This window comes from Excalfactoria chinensis, chromosome 1 (assembly GCF_039878825.1).
Source record: "Excalfactoria chinensis isolate bCotChi1 chromosome 1, bCotChi1.hap2, whole genome shotgun sequence".
In the NCBI taxonomy this organism is placed as follows: domain Eukaryota; kingdom Metazoa; phylum Chordata; class Aves; order Galliformes; family Phasianidae; genus Excalfactoria; species Excalfactoria chinensis.
Window position 1 is genome coordinate 51459870 of NC_092825.1, and position 19824 is coordinate 51479693.

Below are 19824 nucleotides of genomic sequence, written 5' to 3' on the forward strand. Positions count from 1 at the left end.
ACATGCTTTTATCTTTTACACCATGAGAGTATCTGTCACACTTTCAGAGACACACCTCTTGTACATTGTCCAGTGATCTTTCAGAGTGGCGTGATTGTCAATTATTTCATCCAGAGTGATTAAGACTGTCAGTAGTTCTCCCAGGTGCTCGTACATCGCCTGTTGAAAGAAATAATGAGTTGTTTACTATGTGTGCTTCACTACATATAAAATATCAGTTCTTTTCAATACATTGCAAGGCAACAAGGCATCAGGTAGAGAGTTGAATCAGATTTCCTGGTTGCTTAAATATTTAGTATCATCTGTAATGGCAAACAAGAAAAAACAGTTTGCATGCAAGCACCCCTCAGGTTCACCGATCTGATATTGAAGACAGGATTTTCAAGATTAGCTAAAAGCAAAAGCACATATTACACACAGTAACAAAGCATGCAAACACTTTTCAGCTAGGAAAGCCAGAGTGTGACAGGCACGAAGTAGCAGCCCTTTCCATGTCAAGGCCAGAAAAGCCTGATTAATTAAATACAATCTGTAAAGGTGACTCCAGATTGAAAGCTGTACTTGAAACTCACTTTCTTGCTACTTTTCTCAAGGTTAAGACAAATACATTAACCACAAAAAAAAAAGCATAAGCGAAAAGGCACAAAGTTATTCCCACCTGAAAATGAACTCCTGACGTCTCTATAATTTTAGGTGCATTCCTGTAAATAAAACAAGTATGTTAACACATTTCCACTCCTTAGAACAGAGCATATTTACCTCCTCTGTACCAGTGTGGGTATTTTTTGTTTCTTGGGGTATGCTTCTTCACTTACACAGTAAATTCAGAAAATAAGTCTCCAAATATGATTAAAGCATATGTGAAATATGTGCTACTATCAAATTTGGTACTGCAGTTTTGAATGTAAGGCATGTACCTGGTTTAAACAACTGATTTAATCCAGTGCACACACACTAGCAACAATTCCCAAGTGAGTTATGCTAACAAATAGTCTTGACACAGTCCTGGGGCTCAGAAGTACTAAGTCACCTCACACATTCAACTAGGCTGGATGCAAAGCTTTTCTCGCTCAGCACTACACAGAAAGTCTATCTTGTGCTGCAGCGTAAGACAGAAATGAGAACAACCAATAAAACTCAATTAACCTACGTGGGGAGAAAAAAAAAAAAAGAGAACAGTAGGGCTCTTCATCTTTAGAGCTAAACTCAACAGTTTGACTCCGGACTCATCTCTCCTTTGAGAAGAACTAAGCACAACCACCCTCACTAAGCTCAACATCACATGTTAAATCCATGATTGTTCTGTGAGGAACGTATACCATGACTAGCAACATCAAAACAACCAGCAATCTCATCCGTAGTATCTTTTATCTAAAGATTATAATTAATGTTGAATACTAAATAAAACAGTCATCTCAAGGATACCACTGATTCATTTGTGCAACTTACTTGGGGCTCTCTCAGTCATGCCAAAACACCACTGCACGCACAGAGGCATGAAGTCACATGACAAGTGACAGTAATTTGTTTGCCAGTATCAGTTCAACCACCAAGTTTAAGAAAACCATATATTTAAACTCTGGATTGTGAAAGTGATCTGATTTTTAAGCTCTGGAAGCTACTGATATCTACTATAGCAGCCAAAAGAAAGAATCTCTCAGAGGGAGACTGGAAGAATAGCAAGAGGATGTCCTGAACAGCAAGACAAAGAGCCTCTGAAGTATCAGTCTATCTAAAAGAAAAAACAACACAATACTTACATCTCATCAGTAAGAGCTTCAATTTTTCTGCAAATAAACTTTAAAATTGTGTAATGAAGCCCAAATTTGTGCAACAAAGTATCCTCCATATCTCTAGATAACAATATTCCAAAAATAATCAAGCCTTAGGCAGAACATTTACATAATGTACATTTTTCAACTACATAAAAAGTGATACAGCATCTCAGGGAATAATTACTTATTGCTGGTGTAGAGAACAGCCAACTGATGCACTACATTCACCACCACTTCGTAACATCGGGTAACAAAGCAAGACAGCTCCTGAAATACAAGAAAATAAGAAGCACGTACATATATAGCCTCTCCTTATGCATAGCACCATACTGCCAAAACATAAAACATAAACCACTAAACTTGCAGCCTAAGTTGCAACCACAGCCCTAATCCAAGTCAGTGGGATGGGAAATATCATCCTAGAAATTAACAGGTCTAAAAAAGGATTTGAGTTTAAGTCAAGAGGTTACTGTACAGAGCTCCCACTGCATCCTGACATACTGAAGTACCAATGTGCACTTTTAGACAGAGAAAAGATTATTAAAGAAAACACTTGTATCTAGCTTGTGAAAACAAGCTAGATACTGAAATATATTTGAAGCTCAGGGCCACACTTAAAAAGCTTACAGGGTCTTGGAGAAGGTATGGAAAAGAGTCACCCCTCAGGAGCAAAATGTGCTTCAAATATCTTGCTGTAAATTTTTCAAGAGTTCAATTTCTTAGAGACACTGAGAAGAGACTTAACAACAGTGTCCAGGTACCTGTGGAGGGAATATCCACATATTCCTGAAAGCAAAGGCTGTGCCTTTTCACACTAAATTCAAGAGTCACTCTCTGGAAGCTGGTGATAGACAAATCCCAATTCGAAATTAACAAAGAAGAGGGGGCCATGCGTACTATAACTGTAATCAGCCACAGAATGCTGTCTCCAAATAAAAAAGATAAAAATAAGAGAATACTGCCTTTGAGATGCATACTCAAGCAAAGCAGAACTTGATCTCAGTTATATAGTAAAAGATGACTAAAAAGAGATCAACTCCGACCACAACAAAAACTGAATTTCTACAATGGATTTTAACAAGGTGCTCCTTGAGAAATGGGGTAAATGAATCTGAGTTTCTCTTAACCACACATAGTATTCGCTTATTAATTTATTCTGTAATCCCATTAGGGAGAAGCCTGCATGGGATGAGTCTGGCCAGTCAGCACACAGATGGCTCCCAAGCAAAACAGCCCACACAGGCTAGCAGCCAGCCTGCCATTCTTGCCAGAAGATAGGCTAACAGCTGAATTCTGTCTTTCTCTCCATCAAAAATAGATCTTATTTGGGTTTCTGCCTTCTATTAGTCACCAGTTTCCATAAAACATAAAAGCGTCTTTACTTATTATACTTGCATTGCTCTATCAAATGTAGCTGAAACCAGCCAACAGACTCCAGAAGAGCACATTAATAGACAATTGAGATCATGTTTCCTTAGGAAGGTGCACCAGCTGCCTCTTTAAAATTTCCAGGCAATGGTCCAATTTAACAGCATTTTATCAGCTACCTAATACAGACAATTGTCAGCTTGTTGGGGCTCTTCAAATACAATCTTCTGCAAGATCAACACTACCTAGTAGTGTTTCATAGCGTTAATTTGATAACTTGTTTAAATGTTTTACATAGCAAATTTTAGTTGTAAAGAAAGGTATACTGATGTGCAGAGAATATTTAACTTTTAAATGCTAGTAAACCAGTAGGTCGGTCTTAGCCCTGTTGGAAGATCTAATATCTTTTGTAGTCTTTGTTCATGTTTTTACACTGCCCTCAGGAAAAGTTGGTAACATTGACCAGCATTTTCCAGTCAATGGGCATATGTGAGTTACTGCTATGAGTAGATGACCAAACCAAGTTAAACAGCTGTGTTCTAAGAGAACTGTGGAAGCAATAGATGAGCAGGTAAAACATAATGACAGTATCAAATAACTGCAGTGCCTCTCAGCATGATGCAAGCAGGATACTGAAGACTTCTCAATCCACTTTTAAATAAAATTAACGTTAAAATCGCTGTCAAAAATACTCTACCTGCAAAAAGGAAACAAATCTTCCCATCTGTATTTGACAATCTCCTTCCACCATGCTGGAATCTGTAGCTTCAAAGACAAAGAACCATCACTACTTGAAAAAGGTTGTGTTAGAGCTATTCATTACACTCTGGAGCTTGCCTTCTAAATCATGTATGTTTGTCATACAAATTCAGTTCACACCTACAAGCCTACTGGTGGAACTTTAAAAGCTTTTAATTTTGCTTCCTAAGGTAGAATTAGTTCTAAGCTCCTTTTCCAATAGAATTAGACCGCTTTAAGTTATGCATAAAGCAGGAAAAAAGTTTCCATCACCTGTAAGAAAATAATTACAAGACTTAATTCCTTAAAGTATATGTCTTACCTAACCTCATATCAAAGTTCCCACTAAAAGAAGACTGTAAAAGCAAGGTATTTACATTGCAAGGAATATGTGCTGGTATAGTTATTAGCTAAAAGAACATATTACATCATAAATCAACAGAAAACCTGTTTTCTTTGTCAATAAACTGACTATTTTTTCCTACATGCTATCCAGCATAAAACAACTGTCTCTCACCCTAGGCCCAAAGCACTACATGTGTGACAAAGTACACTAATCAGATACTATGAGATGCAGCAATCATGTGAACATGTCAAATTCTTTTGGACAGCTGGAATAGTTGTAGTGCTACCTGACAGTCCTTTTAAGGTGATGATAGTTCAATGTTCTAGACTTGAGATTTTTCTATTGGGCCACCGTGGAAAAAATAGCTTAGAAGTTCATCCACAAAAAAACAAACAATAGTGTTAAAGAAAAGAAGTCTCCTGTTTAGAGAGGTGTTCTTTCAACCCGCGCAAGGAAACTTCTAAAAAATATTTATTTTAAAGTTTCTGGTCTTCATAAAAATACTCCTTTAAAACAGAAACCAAAATCTAAACGAGCTTCTGTAACTCCATTTAGATATTGCATCCTTCCCCTTTATGCTTTCTAGGCAACCTTTCCTCTCTTGAAATTAGCAGATGATCGAAAAGGCAACCCAACTAGCTCATCTGCCTACAGTAATCCTAGTCACTTCAAGGATAAGACGAAGAAAAAATGCTTCCTACTATATAGAGAAAGCAAAAGCCACACGATATTTCTCTGTTCCATTCAATTTCAGCCATCCTTGAGGCTGCAGCTCCACTAGCTGTTGTAAGAAAGCAAGGTAGTTGTTACCAAAGCATATGCTATAAGGTGAGATCTGGGAGTAGAGAATTTTATTCCTGCCCCCCCAACCAACCCACAGAAAGTTCACCTCTCAGTTTCACTGATCCTCAAGCATTTGTTGTAGAATACTCAAGTACGAACAAACTGTTGCTGTAACATACTAATCCGGCATAGCGTGACTTTTCTCATGCTGGAGATGTGAAGAAGTTTTGAGGGACCCCCTACTATCATTTTGACAGCAGAGCACTTTCTTTTCAGATATTAAAAGGCATGATGTTCTTTTTGACATTCCTTAACTGAACCTCAACAGGCATCTTATGCAGCACTTGATAGAATCTTAAACAGTTGCTGTCTCCAATTCCCCACTACTGCTGTCACAATCAAGGCTCTTAAAAAGCTTCAAAAAGCCATTTTGCAGTGTTACTCTGAATGGAGCATGACTTCCTTTGTCTCACATTTATGAAACAGAAAACAAAGCCAGGGGATATCCCTACCACAGAAATACACTTGAGTCCTCAGTACAAAGATACACTCTTGCTCTTTAAGATAGAAGCTTAAGACCTTTGGATGAGTTACCAGTGAAACTCTATGACAAAATGCAAGGTTTGGCAACTGAAATGTCTTTCAAACACTTTTGTCCCTGGATTATGTCATTGTTGAAGTAGCAGTACGAGCAATTCACTTTACTTGAAGCAAAGAAGATGACATTAGCAAGACTGTGATTTCTCCTGAGCCAACTATGACTCCAAGAGTAAAGCACACAGTATTTGGTCAAAGATACCATTAGGTTTCATTGTTTTACTACAGTCCGATTTCAAACTTAAGATTTTACTACAACCAACTACAACTCCTGCAAAAAACAGTCCTAAAAGGAAGTAAGTTGTTTAAGGATAACATGTTTACAAGTGAAACACAGCTATTCAATGCCATACTTAGAAAAACAGCTGCTACAGTGCATAAACTCAGGTTTCCATACACCTAAACATGAAATATAATCTCATTAAAAAAGAATCCAAAATGTTTACTGAAAAAAGTTGCGATGAATTTCAAAAGCACTGCTTTTACACATCTCATGCATTCTCCCACTGTCTTCACTTATAGGTCATCTGTCTGGAAAATGTCAAGTCTGTACTCCATACTTCTCACGTACATCATGCTGCAACAGAACTTCCCATTAGCAAAAGACTTCCTGCAGATAATCAGGCTTCATTTATAGCCTTAATGCCAGCTCTATTATCACAAAGTCCATTATTTTGTATTTATCATATAATGATACAGTGAAAGCATGCATCAGTAATATAAAAACAGACTTCCTGAAGCATTTAATACAATTGGAAGCAATAAAGTAAAACTACAAACTTCTCCAGTAAAGGGAGCTACTTACCTCCTTCTCCATAAAACAAGAGGCCATTATAAAATTTCGTTTCTGCCTATCAACAGAAACATAAATTTGTCTTTTAATAAATAAGTGATCATGCTACAATAACTATTTAGACAGTATATAATTGTATCTTGTTTATTGCAAAATAATAAACCTTTATCGGTTTCTCAATCTTTCATACGCATAATTAAAGCTGAACTTACCTCATATTTTAACTTCTTGATTTCACAGCAAAGGGCAGCATACACAGTTATTACTTTGTTTAGAACCTAGACTCAGGAAAAAAAAAAAAAAGGAAAAAAAAAGCAGATTACCAACACAGAATTACAGCAAATAAAAATCTTACAGAGCATTTTTCGTGTTTAAAATGGATCAAATGGATCAGTTTCAGCTAAAACAACTTCTGTATTCCCTTTGATCACAAAGCAGTTACCTTGTTCTCTGTCTTTATGAGCTCCAGTAGAGAGGACTGCTCGTATGGCAAAAGCTAGAATTGATTAAAGCAAACAAAAGCTTTAGAAAACATTTGTCAAAACCACATTTCAGCAACTAGGCAAATAGTACATTTTTTTTTATAGTTCAACCTCAAGTAAAGTCAGCAATAAGAGCCAATAATGGCACATTACCAGCAACTGGTGCTGCAAGAAACCTTCTCTTTGCACATTTATGTGCTAAGGGAAATAACCAGCTACACTATACAGGATTTGCATCAATTTACTCATAAAACTTGGAATGTAAAACATAACCATTATGGTGCACACAGAAAAAAAACAACTCCAGGAACCTATGGAAAATTAAGCATCTCAAATGCAGGAAACAGGAAGCATTGTGTGTACCTACATGCAGGCACATGAGATTTCATACTGAAGTCAGCCTCATAGACAACAAGTTCACATACACTCAGCACTATAGAGGATCCACATGTAATCTGAATAGATAGAGGACTGACTGAGACTACATCATCTGCACATAAAAGTTCCATATGGTAACCACATTTAAAAGTACTTCTCACTTTAACATTCAAGTTTGGTGACGAAATATATTTATGCTCTACAGAGGACAGAAAACATGACTAAGGAATAAAAGGCTTGTGGAAGAAGAAAAATTGAAACAGTATCGGATAGGCTTCTGAAACACAAAAGTCAACATACTAGGAGCACAAAGACAAGAAGCTTTCACTTCTCAGGTTTGAAAGGAAGATGGAATGAGGAAAACAGCAGTTTCAACATGCATTAAATATATGAAGACCTTTAAAGCAATAGGATCAAGACTGAAGTCCCAAACGTCTCCAACAGAGTCATCCAAGGCATCTTCAGTTCTCTTCAGCTGAGACGCATACTCCTCAAGAAATTTTCCATAGTTCTTCAACTGCACTTCAGCATGGATTTCTGAGAATTCATAACATTGACAGTCACATAAAATACTCGGTATATTCCAATATCCCAAAGTTCACTAATGCTTTTATCTGTTGCTATTTAGCTAGTAGTATTGCATTCTGAATTATGGTGCAGTGTTTTCTTCTTCTACAAAGTTCTTACTTGTTTAAAACCAATCACCCAACTCAGTGTCCATTCCAAATAAGCCCCAAATATGAAAGAATAACAAACACTTAAGAGGCTTATTAAGAATTATTTATGATGTGTACATTTATTTTCAAACTAAGATCTTAACAAAGTTGCAGAGTAAAGAACTGACTGATCATACTGCAGCATGGCAGATGATTTTACCCATCAGCAGAGCCAGGCCATAGACAACAATATTAGACATTTGAAGCACTGGGCCTTATTCTTTTGGTCTGAGTAGAAGTTGTATGGGAAGCAATCTGCCTCCTGCTCTCCCCCTGTTACCTCTTAGTAAGTCGTTAGGGCATTATTCTGGAAGCTGATGGTTTTCAATCAATCCCACCACATTAGAACTCACTACCTTCCAGCAGAATTTTTCTTCTGCTTAGCACCTGAACATGGAAATGCACAGCTGTTCTGTCACCATTCGTTCAAGTAGGTTCTTATGTTCAAAAGGAAATATTCAGCTTGTCAAATCCCAAGAGCAGTAGTATGAATTAGTACAGCAAGAGAACTGATCCAGAGAAGCTTCATTCGCTCTATCCTGATATTTTTCAATTCCTACACTAAAGCACACACACAAAAAAGAAACACACAATCGCTGACTTAGTTGCACAACCTGAACCATGGAAAGAGTGACAGCTCAGGACTTCCATGCTTAGTAAGGAACTACAATCCCTTCTCATCTGATGACTGAAGTGTCCCCCCCTTGACTTGTCTGCACATCTAATAGCTTACAGTCTTTTTGTTGAAAATAAGATTGCCTTTAAAACAAACAAACCAAAGAACGTAAGTTATTTGAATAGCTGAACTTTGCCAGAACACAAAGACAGCTCTGCAGACAGCAATCTTTTTAGCTTATGTAGCAGCATACATGCCCTTTACTCATTCTAGCAAGCAGGCTGTGACAAAAGCTAAAAAATCTTTTTATTTTGCAGGTTCAGCCTCCTACTCATCTAAGCTGTCTATAACTGAGACAAATGGTCGCTGATGACTACTTCAGTCAACCAGTTTTGCTGAATCAATTATCCTACAGAAGTATTTTGGAGGAAGAGAAAATGTGCCTGGAGAAGCAGCCCAGCCAAGTAAGGGGAAGAATGAACAAAGGCTAATGAAGAGTCAAACAAGAGAGGGACTATGCACTGGAGAGCTGAGACAGAGAAGAAATGGAAGAAATTCTCCTCAACTAATGCAAAGCTCCTACTCTGAAACCAGCAGCAATGTAACTGCAAAGCCCATCCAAGATGTACAGTGAGCCATCCCACTCTAAATTCTGCATTAGTGCTGTTGGGTTATGCCTGTCTTGATGGTTCACAGACACCAGCAAAATAAGAAGACTGAATTTCACGCAAACAGATAAGCAGCAAGTGAACAAAGCACTCTTTATCAGCACTATGCACTTCAGACACCGATTTGCAGCCCTTGTGTTGTATCGTCATATTTTTCTATTCCACCAATTCACCTCGCCTTCCAAATCCCTTCCAGCACATCTAGAAGTCCTGATGCACTAAAGCAGTAGAACTCCAATGGACGCAGAGCCTTGCAGAACAGAGCTTAACCTGCCACCCTGGCAGCTCCAGTACTTTACTGTTAGAAGATGCTGTAGAGCATGGAAACCTAAATTCTTGAAGCCTGCTGTGGTATTCCCTCCTGTTCCTTCCCTCTTCGCACAAAAGGCAAAGCTAAGAGCAGAAAAAAAATGTTGAAAGAAGTATTGGGACTGTATAGGAACAACTGAAAAAAACCGAACAAGTCATACAAGAGTAAGAACCAGGCACTGCTGCTCAAATCAGTTCCCTCAACTGAATAGGCAGCACATCTCAAAAAATCTCACAGCAGCAGCACTCTCCTAAAGACCCACAAACTGTCATCTCCATCATTTCCAGCAGTCAAAAGATGCACTTAAAACACATTATAGCTCTGCAGAGCTGATATCAGGTATTGCCAAAACTAAGTGTTGCCAAACATCGACGTGCCACCTTGTACTGACCCTATACAAAAAAAAAATAAAAGGCGGGTGTGAATAATTTATCATGTTTTCTCTAAAGCAGACATGAGAGTGAAAGCCATTAGCAAACCAGATACAGGTAGGCTTGAATTGATTAAAATGGCTTCAAGCGGAAGAGAGATTTCTAATGCAAGTATGTGTTTTTTTTCCTAAACAAACTGGGTTACATGCAAAAAGAAAAAGAAATCACAGATATTTCCTTTTTCTTCCAAGCTACCGACCTGCTTCACAAGGCATATCTGTTTGCAATGAAGTCTGATTTAGTTTCTCCTCAGGTGATAAAACGAAAGCTTTATAACTGGAACAGCACGAGGATATACTTAGCAGCACAAAATCTTCAACTTCTTCCCTAAGTCAGCTATGTCAATACTCAGGCGATCCATTGCCACAGAGGGATTCGCAAGTGCAATGTCAATAAATACCTGGGACAAAAATGTAACCTGGACTTCCACAGCAGCATCCTATTTCCTCAGTTGGGAACATGGTGATTTCTAAAAGTTTGTGATACAAGTATGGATTGAAAACTGACAAAGCAAAGCAATGCTTTTTTTCCAAGTGACTTTTTCTTTTTTTCTTTTCTTTCTTTTCCTTGAAAGTCGTATACTGCACTGTCAGCTCTGCCACTGTTCACAGTCAAGATGGTGGTAACAGAGCACATCGTGTCCTAGAATCACTGAGTTGGAAGGAACCTTTAAAGGCCAACTCATCCAACCCCCCTGCAATGAACAGGGACACCTACAGCTAGAGCAGGGTGCTCAGAGCCCCTCCAGCCTGACCTTGGATGCCTCCATAGAAGGGGCATCCACTGCCTCTCCAGGCAAACTGTGCCAGTGCTTCACTACCCTTACTGTAAAAAAACTTCTTCCATATAACCAGTTCAAATCCTTCTCCAAGTTCGACACCATTTCCCCTTCTCCTATCACAAATGACCCTGGTAAATAGTCTGTCACCTTCCTTTTTACAGCCTCCCTTTTGATACTGAGTGGATGCTAGGTGATGTTCTCCTGGCCATCACCTAATGCCATAATGAAGAGATCCAATATTCTGAGCAGAAATCACACTTTGCATTCAATGGTTTGAGAGCTGCCAAAGACCTCAGCTCAAAAAAAAACCTTTAGTTTCTACCAAAAAGACAGAATCATGAATAGGATATTATTAATGGCACCATTTTGAGGTAACGCTGCATGTGAAACAGCTGGTCCACAAGTGACACATTTTCACAGCAACACCTGGTGTCATTAATTTGGCAGAGTTCAATGTACAGCACGTATCGCAGTGTGACTGCCATGCACCTTCTCAGTTTAGGAAGTAGGTCAGCTCCACAGGCAGAGAACACGGAGATTGGAGATTTGGACTGACAGAGCTCAGCACCACAAGGTCTCACATATCTATTTTCTAAAGGTGAAACAGAAAGAGAGCACCCAGCTCCATGCCAAACACCTTCATGGGCAGAAAGCACATACAACGCACTGATCTCCTCACGCTGCCTCAGCCTGCCTTGGGGATGCGGCACACACGCGTGGGCCGCCAGGGGTGACCAGGAGCGGCCGAAGACAGCGGTACGAGCAAAGCTGGGGGTACGAGCAAAGCTGGCAGCAGCCCACAACCCAAACACCCCCCGACAGCCACTGAGGCGAGCACGGGGCAAGGCCCGGTCTGAGCGCGGAGAGCAGAGGGCAGGAACAGGGAGGGGAGCCGGCCCCGCTCAGCTCCCGCAGCTCCTTCCTCCTCTTCCTCACTGCCCGCCTCTCGCGATAGGGACTGGCGGGGGTCTCCTCAGCCCGATCCCTTGCGGCCCATTCCGTCCTCACGCACACACGCCCGCCCTGCCCCAACCCGGCCCTTCCGCCTCCCGCGCGCTCACTCTGCGAGCCGTCGTCGAGGCGGTCGAACTCCCATTCCGGGGACAGGGTCTCCAGCGCCATGGCAGCGCCGCGCCCGCCTCCCCTGACTCAGGCGCACGGGACTTCCTGCCCCGCTCCGCGCCGCACTCTGGGAAATGGAGGCGGAGGGCTGGGGGTGCGCCGGGACTCCGGGTGGAGGCGGGGTGATGGTGGGGGGGCAGCCGTCGTCAGCCCTGCCGTCGCCTCACTTCCATTCAGGACGCTGGTAGTGTCTGCTAGAGGATAAAAGAAGTAAAAGCACTCGGCGTGACAGGGGAAGATCTACTGGGGCGGCTGGCAGTGCCCGCAGCGATGACTTTAGCTCGCTCAGCACAGTCTGTACTATCAGCAGAAACGGAAATGGCTCCGAAAAGCGGTGTGGGAGCATCAGCAGTTTCATGGGGCTGAGAGCAACAGAAATAGCAGCTCCACGGAGAGATGGATCGGTAATTGCAGATCGTCCATTAGAGCTAGCTCTGTAGTGCAACCAGTCTGAAAATAGCACCGCTGTGCTTGTTTTCTGCAGACAAGCAATCCGTCCTTTGCCAAATCGATTAATTTTAAAGGTCTTTCTAGGGAACTAGGATCTGGCTGGTGTGCATGCTCTTGTCGGTGAGTTCTTACCTCGTTACAGCACATTTCAAGAGACCAGCCTAGATCTGGGAAAGAAGAGATCAAAAACAATTATTTTTTTTTTAGAGAAATCGTGTGAAAAATGTTCAGAGTATCTTATTTTAACTTTATTTTTCAGTTCTGATTAATATTGCAAATGATGGCATGTTTGGAGGAAGCATTGATCTACCTGAGGGTAGGAAGGGCCTACAGAGGGATCTGGGCAGGCTGGATCAATGGGCTGAGGCCAGTTGTATGGGCTTTAACAAGACCAAGTGCTGGGTCCTGCACTTTGGTCACAGCAGCCCTGTGCATCACTACAGGATTGGGGCAGAGCGGCTGGAAAAGCTGAGTGAAGGAAAAGGTGTCTGGATACAAGTTTTAATGGGGAGAAGCTGAGGGAACTGAGTTTGTTCAGTCTGGAGAAGAGGCTCAGGGGAGACCTCTCTACAGTGACCTGAGACTGCAGTGAGGTTGGGGTTGGCTTCATCTCCCAGGTAACACCAACAGGAATAGAGGGAATGGCCTGAAGTTTCACCAGGGAAGGCTCAGGTTGGATATTATGAAAAGTTTCCTCTTAGAAAGAGCAGTGCTGCAGTGGCACAGGCTGCACAGGGAGGTGGTGCAGTCACCGTCCCTGGAGGTGTTCCAGAACCGTGTGGATGTGGCACTGAGGGACGTGGTCAGTGGGCATGGTGGGGATGGATTGGCATTAGGACAAGATTATCTTAGAGGTCTTTCCAACCCTTATGATTCTATGACCAAAGCCCAAGCACATTTGCTCTACTCACAGTCTTGTGTGTGAGCCTAAGCTGTTGACATGGGGTTTTTAAGTCCCTAGAAATGTAATTGTGCAGGATGTTGGCAGCTGGCAGTGCATGCATGTACCTCTGGGGACATAAGTGTCACATGAAATGAAATCACAATTTATACATGACTTCAAAGATCACAGTCAAGTCTACAGTCACATAGATGCAGCTTTTACTGAACTCATTAGAGCAACCATGCATTCAAAGGCAAAATATGTCCTTTAGGTTTGGAAAGCAAAACAGTAGAAAAATTTTGCTACAATCATTATCTAGTTTTTGTGAAAACAAAATACTGTTTCCTTCCATGGAAAACTGCACATAAACAGTTCGTCAGACTACTTTAGAAGTATTTTTTTTGCTTTCTGTCTCAGAAAAGAGTATCCTTGTACCACCTTCAGGGCGTAGCTGAAGAGCTGACAGTCAGTAGGGTCCTCCGTTCCCACAACTGAAGTGAATTCATAAAGAGTAAAATACTGTGAGGTTGGTTATTGCAAGGTTGTGAGATCACCAATGCTAAGCAGATGGTTGGTTTCTGCAATGGCCACACTGCACTGGGATAACCACAGCATAAGCCATTGCTAGCCTTATTTTGATTATGGGAAAAGTACTTAAAAATGAAAATTGTTGAAATAATGCATTTCTTAGAAAGAAGCGGAAGGCTGCATAATCAAAAAAAAGAACCCAAAAACACACAGAATCAAACAAGTACATCAGTTAAATTTTATGATGGCGATTATGATGCAATTACTTAAAAGATTAATTGTTTTTCTTGTGCCTTGCTAGGTGACAGTATTTGTTGCCTACACCAAGGTCAATCCCATTCTATTTCTTCTTTCTTGGATTTTATCCTGAAGCCTGTTGTTTGAGTGAAGCAAGCATAGCTCAGCTCTGATTGATACATTTACTGTACTCATTTCTCGCTGAGTGGCTTTATGCTGTTTGCACAAGTGAAAGTATTGACAGATTTTATAAGCATCTTTTCTTAAAGTCCGGTAACGTTTAGGGTTTTCATGTGTGCTAGGAACTTCTTATTTATTACCGGCTTACAAGGAGTTGCTAAGATTGCTCAAGGATCTGTTAATATCTTTAGAAATTACAGCAGTCAGAAAAATCATAAAATCACAAGGTTGGAAAGGACCTACAAGTTCATCTAGTCCAACCACCCTCCCTCCCATTACCGTTGCTACCACAAGCTGCTAAACCATGTCTCATAGCTGCTCATCCAGACACCTCTTGAACACTGCCAGGGACAGCAACTCCACCACCTCCCTGGGCAGCCATTCTAGTGCCTGACCCACTCTCTGAGAGAAGAAGTTTTTCCTTATGTCTAATCTAAAGCTCTTCTGGTACAGCTTGTGGCCATTTCCTCGGGTCCTGTTTGTTGTCTGGGAGAAAAGGCCAAGCCCCTCCTCATCACAACCTCCCTTCAGGAAGTTGTAGAGTGCAATGAGGTCTCCCCTGAGCCTCCTCTTCTCCAGGCTAAAAATTCCCAGCTCCCCAAACCACTCCTCATAAGACTTGTGCTCCAGACCGCTCATCAGCTTTGTTGCCCTTCTCTGGACACGTTCCAGGGCTTCAATATCTTTCTTGTTGCGAGGGACCCAAAACTGAACACAATACTCAAGGTGCGGCCTCACCAGAGCTGAGTACAGGGGGATGATTACCTCCCTGCTTCTGCTGGCCACACTATTTCTAATGTGGGCCAGGACACGACTGGCCTTCTTGGCCACCTGGGCACACTCTCAACTCACGTTCAGCCAAGCATCAACCAACACACCCAGGTCCCTTTCCTCTTCACAGTCATCCAGCCTCTCATCCCCAGGCCCGTAGTGCCTGCATGGGGTTATTGTGGCCAAAGTGCAGGACCAGCACTTGGCCTTGTTGAACCTCATCCCATTCACCTCAGCCCAGTGATCCAGCTTATCTAAATCCCTCTGAAGGGCCAACCTGCCCTCAGGCAGATCAACAAGCAGATCCACCTCCCAGCTTGGTGTCATCTGCAAACTTACTGAGGGTACAGTCAATCCCCTCATCTAGGTCATCAATAAAGATATCAAACAAGATGGGCCCCAATACCAGTCCCTGGGGGATACGACTTGTAACAGGTTGCCAGCTGGACTTAACTTCGTTGCCAACAGCCCTCTAGCCAGTTCCTTACCCAAAGAAGGGTATACCTGTCCAGACCACAGGCAGCCAGTTTCCCCAGGAGGATATTGTGAGAGAGACTGTGTCGAAGACTTTGCTGAAGTCTAGGTAGACTACATCAACAGCCTTTCTCTTGTCTCTCAGTCTGGTCACCCAGTCATAGAAGGACATGAAGTTGGTCAAGCATGACCTGCCCTTCATGAACCCATGGTGGCTGGGCCTGATGCCCTGGAAGTCACACACATGCCGTGTGATCTCACCCAAGATGATTTGTTCCATAACTTTCCCTGGTACCAAAGTCAGGCTAACAGGCCTGTAGTTCCTTGAATGATCCTTACGGCCTTTCTTGTAGATGGGAGTCACATCGGTGAGCCTCCAGTCCTCTGGGACCTCTCCAGTTAACCAGGAGCACTGGTAGATGGCTGAGAGCAGCTCAGCAATCACTCCAGCCAGCTCCCTCAGCACCTTAGGATGGAGTCTGTCTGGTCCCATGGACTTGTGACAGTCCAGATGGAGGAGGAGCTCTTTAACTGTCTCCACCTGAATCACTGGGGGTGTATTCTGCATAGCATTCCAGACTTCCGCATCAGGGTGTAATGTGCCCTGAGGATAATTGATCTGCTTATTAAAGGCAGATGTAAAGAAGGCAATGAGGACCCCAGCCTTCTTAATCCTTAGACTTTGTTTAGCACAGATGTTCTTGGAAATCCAAATATTATTTCAATAGTTTTACAGTTGAGAAAGGATTCAGAGCAAAATGGTCAGGGAAGTAAAAATTCTTATTGGACTTTCCTATACATCAAGTCTTATGTAAATCTGTACTAGCTGAGATCACTCATTGTACCTCAGCACTGTAAAGGGTTGGAGGGTGATTAAAGACCAAAATACAGGAGAATTAACTTGGTACTATTACTGTTTTATTCATGCAGTGGCTATTTGTCTATAAATTGGTCAAACAACACAGGCTTGACTGTGGGCTATTGAACTTTTCTTTCCATTGAAACACAGAATCATAAAGTCATCCAAGTTGGAAGGGACCTATGAGGATCATCAAGTCCAGCTCCTGGCTCCACCAATACAGTTACATGGCATTTTTCACAGCATTTTTATGATGTTTGGTAGCTTAGTAGAAACCTCAAAAGTGCAAGTAGGAGCCATAAAACAGTGAAATGCATCCAGAGAAAACATTGCTTCTGTCGTATGCAAGCACAGCTTCAGCAAGATTAGTAGAACTGTAGTTACTTACAGGAGAAGGAAGAAGGCTTGCTGGATCTGCAGAAATCCAGCTATGCTCTGCATTCCTTGTCTGTGGAACATTTAATGCTCAATTCTATGAATATTTTAAATAAAATAAAGTTCTTGCTCAGTTTTTATGGCAGGATTCCCAGAAAAAAATATTTACTATCTGAGACTTGCTCTTTACAACTGTGATCCACAAAGATAATGCCAACTTTCTCAAAAGTAGTTTCTAGCTTATTGTATGGAATTTGAGAGACTTTTGATGTATAAGGCATCTGAACATGACAATTCTTTCTACTGCTTAAATCAGTCAAGTAATTCCCTTTTTTCACCAAATATATGCTCTGTTTTGTTACTCTGGATACACAAAATGTTAAACATATGTTTTTAAGGGGTTGTCTAGATGACAGGAAATCTGTATCAGTAGACTGTGAAAGCCTCACTAGAAACCACATGAGTTTCTAGCCTGAGATTAATTTAAGGCTGAAGTTGGGGAAAAAAATAAATAAAAGAAAAATTAATTCAAGTTTTGTGTATAAATGTTGTAGAGAGAAAAGAAATAGGAGCTTCCTGTGCTGGTGAGTGGCAAAACAAGAAAAGTTGCTGCTGTACAAAATTTGAGTTGAAACTTGTCGCGCAATTAACGTAGTTAGGGAATAACAAGTACAAAGCCTCAATTTATTTTTTTAATCACTTTTAGTGTTTCAAACTGGATGAACTGTAAAGTACTCCTGAGGAATGTGAGTCTGAACTATGACCAAATGTTTCTTCATTACGAAAAGCTCCATCAAGGCTGATTTTCAACTACAAAAAGCCTGTTCAGAGCTAGTTTAGCCAATTACTGAACCCCAGGGTATGATTTTCTAAAGAAAATAAATACTGGAAGATTGAGCAGCTTCCCAAGCAGCTCAGTACGTGTGTGTACTCAGTGTACTGTGGGACACAGCCTTCCGCAGTGGTCTTGCCAATTCTTCATTATGTCTTTAAAGACGTTCTAAAAACAGAGTAACTTCTGCTTTACAGAAATCATATTATGTTCACCTGGATTCGGTTTAACAGCTGCTCTGTACATACAGGCACATTTTGCTTTGTAAGTGTGCTGTTGGACAAACTAGTTTGACTTAGGAATAATATTTGTGTATCACGTTATGATATACACTGCTCCTTTTGTTTGTGCCCCTTGCTGGCATATTTCACTAGAAAAGTAGGGAATGGAAATCAATTGGGTTAGGGAGAAAGATTCCATGCTGGAAATCTTCCTATGGATAATAGCTTTTTTTTTTTTTTTTTTTTTTTTTTTTTTTTTTTTTTTTCCAGAGTTAAATTTTGGCTTTAAGAACCTTGTGAATTACCTATGTCTGTTTATTCTGATCCCCAAAATTCCACATCATCTATTTACTAAGCAGGTTTTAAAAGCCCTGGTGTTTGAGTTAAACAACTCTGATCACAAGAAAGAAGCAGATGATTTGCAGATAACATCCCTGCATGTGATTTTACATCTCCTTCTCCCTGTCTTTTCCCTTCCGTCTACTTAGTTACTACAAAATCTAAAGTAGGTCTTGAACCCTATTGCCCTGCTATTTCTTATACTGTGATTCTACTGACAAGAGACACCTTCTCCAGTGATTTTTCCTTTTTACACTCCACATTTTAATAGTTCATGGAGTAAAGCCATGGTAAATGGAGATATAGGCTCAGCTGGTTTGGCATTGTGTTTTGGAGACCAACGTGTGCCAACTAATTAAGGTTCTAGTGTATTCTGCATGAATTGTTGTGTTGTCTATGCTGTGAGGGTGTAAGGAGCCGTAAGTCATTACAAATTGCTTATCTAGGAATACAAGGTATTTTGCCATAAGGCTGCATGTCAGCTGCTAAATGCCAGGTGTATGGTATTGTAGTTGGAGAGGATTTTGGATCACGATCCAAGATCTGGAATCTCTTGAACTTTGGCACTGTTTGAATCCAGTTCCAAACTTTGCAGTATGGGAGTGTTTTTCATGCCAGTGTTTACAGTAGAAGTTCTTTACACTCTGCTGTTTGTAATTTGCATAACTTGTTCTAGACTTACTGTACACCATTCTTTTTAAACCCTTAGGACCACAGATACTAGAAAAGGAATCACTTGTATAAACATATTCTTCCTTATAGTGGGACTTTTTGATGAATTCTGCTAGCTTGGCCAATTTAGTTTTCAATATGTCAACAAAAGAACTTAATTCTCTCAGGTGACTGTTCCATCATCTAGTAAGTCACCACATACTCTGAATGAAGGCATCACGAGAAACTTCAGTAAAGCTGGCAAAGTATTCTGCTAGGTTTTTCACTCTAAAAAAAAAGAGAGGAAAGTACATGAACTGATTAGAGGCTCTCGGTGTTGAATTTTCACTGCAAAAGCAAAGTCTAATGGTTTGTCCTAATTACCATTTGTGTAGATTTCATTTCATGTCACCTACTCACTATGTCTTGAGTAAAGGGCAGGATTTATTTTTGCTGCACAGGAGTAAATCAAGAATTAGTTATATTACAAGGGTCTCAAAGCAAGCCCTTGTGTAACTTTAATCCATGGCGATGTATGCTCTGCTTGAGGGTCCCTTCCAACTCAGCATATTCTATGAGTCCATAAAACCTCAGTTGTTTTTTCCTGTGGGAGCGGTACAGTTTATCTCTTGTTGCACCTCTGCTTCCTGTGCCCTCTGAGCACAGAGGAGCAGCAGCCATGCTGCAGAAATGCCTTCCTTGAAGGCATAGCTGAGCAATGGGAGTACCCTAAGAAGAGTTTTGGGTCTTGTAATGGAACCTCAGGCACTGCTATCACAGTTCTTTTGCAGAAAAGGATAAAAGCAGCAGTGAGGAATGGATGCTCGTAAGTGCTAGGCAAGACTTTTTCAACTGTACATTCTACTGCAACAAGATCTGTGCAGATTATAAATTCAATGGAACTGCTTTTGACTTCTCTAATGTGGTTCACAAGCTACCCATATAATGACCAGCCTCATTTTTTCTTCTTTGTTTTCTTGAGAAGAGCAGAATGTATTTCAGTCTTTTATCCACCTCCACTCTTTAATGTTAAATATTGCTGAGGTTTAAGCCTGACCTGAATAGCAGTCATGCTTATACTCCTGCCATGGTATCTGCAGTTGGTTTGCTGCTCATAGCC

At 41.0% G+C, this 19824-nt stretch overlaps 1 protein-coding gene across 2 annotated transcripts in view; it reads right to left on the minus strand.

Moving 5' to 3' along the window:
• WASHC4 (WASH complex subunit 4) overlaps nt 1–11979 on the minus strand; it is a 37798-nt gene extending 25819 nt beyond the window's left edge. For both annotated transcript variants that reach the window (XM_072353235.1, XM_072353241.1), the window contains exons 1-9: nt 11844–11979; nt 7658–7797; nt 6843–6896; nt 6613–6678; nt 6413–6458; nt 3841–3908; nt 1960–2042; nt 659–701; nt 56–159 (exon numbers count right to left, since the gene is read on the minus strand). In XM_072353235.1, the coding sequence (XP_072209336.1) occupies nt 56–159; nt 659–701; nt 1960–2042; nt 3841–3908; nt 6413–6458; nt 6613–6678; nt 6843–6896; nt 7658–7797; nt 11844–11904 (665 nt within the window). In that variant the 5' untranslated portion in view covers nt 11905–11979. The remainder of the gene's footprint in view (nt 1–55; nt 160–658; nt 702–1959; nt 2043–3840; nt 3909–6412; nt 6459–6612; nt 6679–6842; nt 6897–7657; nt 7798–11843) is intronic.
• Between the last annotated feature and the right edge of the window lie 7845 nt (nt 11980–19824).